General features: G+C 49.2%; 1 protein-coding gene across 1 annotated transcript; it reads right to left on the bottom strand.

Annotated features, from left to right (window-relative positions):
* Positions 1-1,709: 1,709 nt before the first annotated feature.
* Positions 1,710-4,132, bottom strand: LOC121153231 (disintegrin and metalloproteinase domain-containing protein 20-like). The gene has a single exon (XM_040975706.1). It carries the CDS (start codon positions 4,029-4,031, stop codon positions 1,710-1,712), a length of 2,322 nt encoding a protein of 773 aa, XP_040831640.1. The 5' UTR covers positions 4,032-4,132.
* Between the last annotated feature and the right edge of the window lie 577 nt (positions 4,133-4,709).

The following is a 4,709-nucleotide window of genomic DNA, read 5'->3' as shown; positions in this document are numbered from 1 at the left end:
GGCTGGGAGTGGGCCAAGCTGGACTAAGCTGCCACACAGGCTGGCAAGAGCTGGAAGCGGGTGTGGGCCAGACTGAGCCAGGCTATAGCACCTGCTGGCAAATGGTGAGACTGTGGGTGGATCAGCTCAGACTAGGTCACAGCACCTGCTGGCATGTGCAAGAACTGGAGCTGAGCACAGGCCCAGTAGGGGAACTATGGGGACTTCCTTGTTGGGATGCTGCTTCCACTGATGAGCCTGAGAGCTGGCACCAGAAGTGGGCTGGTCTCAGGGCAGGCCAGGCTTGCCTGGCTGCTGCACTGGCTGGCATGCACAAGAGCCAGAATGGGTGTGGGCCAGCCAACCTAGAGTGCAGCGCTGACTGGCAAGTGCTGGGAATGGGTGTGAGTCATGTCAGGCTTGACTGTAGCATCCACTGGCAGCTGCACAGTCTGGGGCTAGGAACATGCCTGGCAGGGGAACAGTGAACACTCCCTGCTAGGGTGTACCTACTGCCCTGCAACACAAGAACCAGAGCTGAGGGAGGGCCAGAATGGCCAAGGTGGTAGCACCTATTGGCATGCCTGAGGGTTGACTCTGTGGGTGGGCCAGGCTGAGCTAAGTTGCAGCACCCGTGGCTGAGCACGAAAATGGCATGGGATGTGTGCTGGGCCACTCTAGGCTGCAGTAGAGGCTGCCATGTGCAAAAGCCAGGGATGCGGCAGGTCTGGAGGAGTTCCTAGGGGTCACCCCATCTAGACCACAGCATCTGCTGGTATGCATGAGGACTGGATCTGTGGTGGGCTGGCTGCGCTGGGCTGCAGCACCCATTGGTCCGTGTGAGGGATGGGTTGAGGCAGAACTGAGCAAACTGCATCCACTGGTATGTAGGTTGCTTGGTGCAGATGACAGACCCTACCGACCCTGCACTGGCTAGCACACATAAGAGTCAAGTCGGAGATCCCACTAGGAGAGGGGAACTCCCTGACTGGACAACTGGACTCAGGCCTTGGACACAGGAAACATCATAGGCTGTGTAGTCTGACCTTGGAGTGCATGTGTCAGGACTGGGCCTGTGTGGTGAACCACAGATGTACACAAGAGACATGACAGCCAGCTCATCTAAGCCACCAGGAACGTCAACTAGCTTGTCAGAGAATCAAAGGCGAAGTTGGTTGGACAATTCTCTTGGCCAATCTTTGCAGCATGTTCCTGAGTCTGTGGACCCACTAAGAAGAACTTTGATACACCTTGGAAGGGTTTTCTCAGCCCTGGAGAATAAAGCCAATGTCTCAGGGTGACAGAAAGCCCTCAGGTAATGCCCTGGAACACTCTTCCCTGCATCGGGGTCTCTAAGACATCACCAAAGGTCATGCCCAATCCCAGGTGCTGATGCACTTTGACATCAAGGAGTGGACATCTCGCTCTCCTTTCCGGTGGGCATGGGGGGGGGAAACAGAATTGAAACCTGTGCCCCCCACACCTTTTTCATACCTGGTCCTTTCAAACCTCATCAGAGGCCCACTTGGGCACCATGCAACTCAACTATGCAAACAATACTTTTTTAAAAATGAAGTTCAAAAGGAGAGAATCCAATGTTGCAATGTTGAATGTTCGTTAACAAGGCAGCAATTATCACTTAGTTTTAGTCTAAATGATGAGACATGTGCTGATATTCTGTTTATAAAATTCAACTCTTTTTAATGAAATTATGAATAATGTCCTTCCTCTCACATTTCACTCATGTCTTCTTCTTCTTCCTTTCCATCTTCATTATCTTGCATTTCATCTTTGTTTTCATTATCCTTACATAGCATAAGCCAGCAACACAAACAAAACACGGCAAAAGGAATGAAGATTAAAGCAGAAGTGAAAATTGTTCTTGGCATGTGATGATTTTCAGTCACTTCTGGGCTCTCCATAGTTGAGGTTGGGTTAGCATCAGGTGTTGTAGGGCTTTCTGGAGGTGGTGATGGGTAATCTTCAGGAGGTGGTATTGTTGCCCCAGGAGGTGGAGGTGGTGGTGGACCGCTATCTACACTGCCTCCAAGGCCTTCCACAGTGCAGTTGGGAGGTGCCCATCCTGGGTGACAGTGACAGTGCTGTTTATTATTGCAGACACCTCTCATGTTGCAGTGCCACCTCTGACAGTCTACCGATAATCGTATCCTACTAACACACCTCTTGTTCAGGCATATCTTGCCTGTATCACACACCGTGCCATCCTTCACTTCACCTATGTCAGGTATGGACATCCCTAAATGATAATCTGTGCCCCAGCAGGTGGTGCCGTTGATGTGAGATTGATGCACTGTGTAGTGATCTTTCAATGCGGGAAGTGTGAAAACATTTTGACATTGGACTCGCCCACACATGACATCAGGAGCCGTACATTTTACATATGTGGTGTCTGGAATACCACAGTGGCCAAAGCGATCTCCTTGGGTGTTCATTTCACTGTAACAACTGGCAGACGCACTCGAGGCCTCTTTGCCAAAAATTTCTTTACACTGAATGTCATGGCTATTACAAGACTTTTGGTAGCAGTAGGAATTTGTACCACACCCAATGCCGTCCCGCAGATACACGTCATCTGGACACTCAGGTGAAGTCCCATTGCACCACTCTGGAAGATCACACTCATTGGTCTTCTCCCTACATACAGTCCCAGATGGCAGCAGTTCGCATTTTTTGCAACAAGCTCCATGGCCACAAGCAGCCCCAGGCTTCAGTGAGCAGGTTGATGTGCAGCACGGATCTTTTGTGCACTCCCGTAAGGATCCACAGTCACACTCCTCCCCCTCTTCTACTGCTCCATTCCCACAGAATCGCAACCTTGTGATGTGCTGTGGTCTTGCAGGAGAGAGAACGCAGGTGCCAGTATCGATCACAGTTTCCATATATTGAGAATAACTGCAGTTGCTGAAACGACGAGAGTCCTGTTTGCTGGGATACATTATGCAAAACCGATCTCCACATGTACATGTTTCAGTATCATGCAACATACCTAGATTATGTCCCAGTTCATGACTCAAAGTGTTTGCAAAACTGATTAAATTATCATCATCAAAAGTATTAACTCCACTGTTTAAAACACGAAGACATATTCCTCCAACATAGGCAATACCAAGTTGAATATCATATAATTCTTTTCTGATAAGATGTGTAACATCATTGTGAACACGACTATCAAAACCCAGAACTTTCCAAAAGGAAAATCTCTGTAGGACTGGCTCTAAGTCACCAGTGGTGTCTATTGGGTTGCTTGTAGTCCAGATTTCCATCCCCATCAGAGTGACATCAACCTCCATGTGCTTAAAGTATTCATCCACTGCATTAATAACATGAAATACATCATACTGAACTCGTGACTCATTGCTTTGAGAGAAAACATATCGCCCATGGTCCACAACCACTGCCAGCTCAATATAGCGCCAGTGTGTCCACCAATTCAGTCGAGAACGTGGTTCCACAGTGAAGTTATATGACACTTGCAATGCCAGTTGCTGAGCTATCAACTCTTCTGTTAAGCCACATCTCATGGGTGGGGATTGTGTGTCATCACTGTCAATCTGAGACACCAGGTGTTCAAAGGTGGTGGAGTACTCAATCGGTTCAATTTCATACATGAGGTTGTTTATCTGTAACATTCCTCGAAAACCCCCATAACAGGTGCTGAGAGCAACCAGGGACTCAGGATCCCCCTCCACAAAGCCATGATAGAAGCAGTCCTCAGGGACGAAGGGGTGGTCCTCCTGGAGGGCATGCTGCTCTGAGTAGGTGAACACAGGGAGGTGTGTGGAAATCAGGAGCCTCTTGACCCTCATGTGGACAACGTGTCTCTGGCCCCCAAACCGCAGGCTGTAGGAGAGCCATCCTGGGGACCCTACACCTCTGCCCTTGCTCGTCACCCTCAGGGGGATCACCACTTCCACAGAGCTGAACTGTTGCGAGGACCTGGCCTGGGAGAGGTCAGGAAGGAACAGAGATACCTCAAACCAGAGCAGCACAAGAGTGATCCTGAAGGGCATCGGGGTCCCTGGCACTGCCATTACGGAGCCAGGTGTCCAGAGCTAAAGAGTGCCTGGTGGGAGGAAGTGCTCGTCTGGCTCCTCCCTGTGAGTCGCTTGGGGTCCCAGGCTGACCTTTATGGATCTGTGTCCAGGCAGAGGTGGAACATCAGCGCGGCCGGGCTGTTAGTGAAGATAAAAACAGGAAGCAGGTAAGGGTGGGGGAGGACTGAAAGGGTGAGAAAGACAAAGAAGACAGTGAGCTGTGACCACAGTTGTGATTTTGAGTTGACATCACAGTTGAAACAGTAAAATGCAATGTATCAGTTTAAACATTTTGGAAAGAGACTTTTCAAAGGATAGAAGATAGTATGTGGCAGGTAACTGCCAAGTGAGGATAACAGAAACCTAGAAAGTATTGCCAAGTGTGCTTGAAACTTAGACAATACAGTAACTATTTCGTAAACCACGTGCACATATTTCCCAAACCTGCTTGCAGCCAGCACCTTCAGCATTTATGTGTGTGTGTATGTTATCTGTCCGTGTGTGTGTTTGTGTGTGTGTGTGTGTGTGTGTGTGTGTGTGTGTGTGTGTTACAGAGCAAACCAATTTTCGTTCCTTGCTGGATGTGGCTAGCTCCATCTGCCATTCAAATATGTAGACATCTTTAATGGACTGCTCTGTTCTATTTAGCGACTAAAATCCTCACTGGAAGGGCTC

The sequence above is a fragment of the Ochotona curzoniae genome, unplaced genomic scaffold (genome assembly GCF_017591425.1).
Source record: "Ochotona curzoniae isolate NIBS_2020 unplaced genomic scaffold, NIBS_Ocur_1.0 contig_2688, whole genome shotgun sequence".
Lineage (NCBI taxonomy): Eukaryota > Metazoa > Chordata > Mammalia > Lagomorpha > Ochotonidae > Ochotona > Ochotona curzoniae.
The sequence above is the reverse complement of the archived record's forward strand: the minus strand, read 5'-3'. Positions and strand labels throughout refer to the sequence as shown.

Bases quoted from the DNA above. Each gene is read 5' to 3' on its own strand.
- LOC121153231 (XM_040975706.1), bottom strand. From the start codon at position 4,031: ATGGCAGTGCCAGGGACCCCGATGCCCTTCAGGATCACTCTTGTGCTG.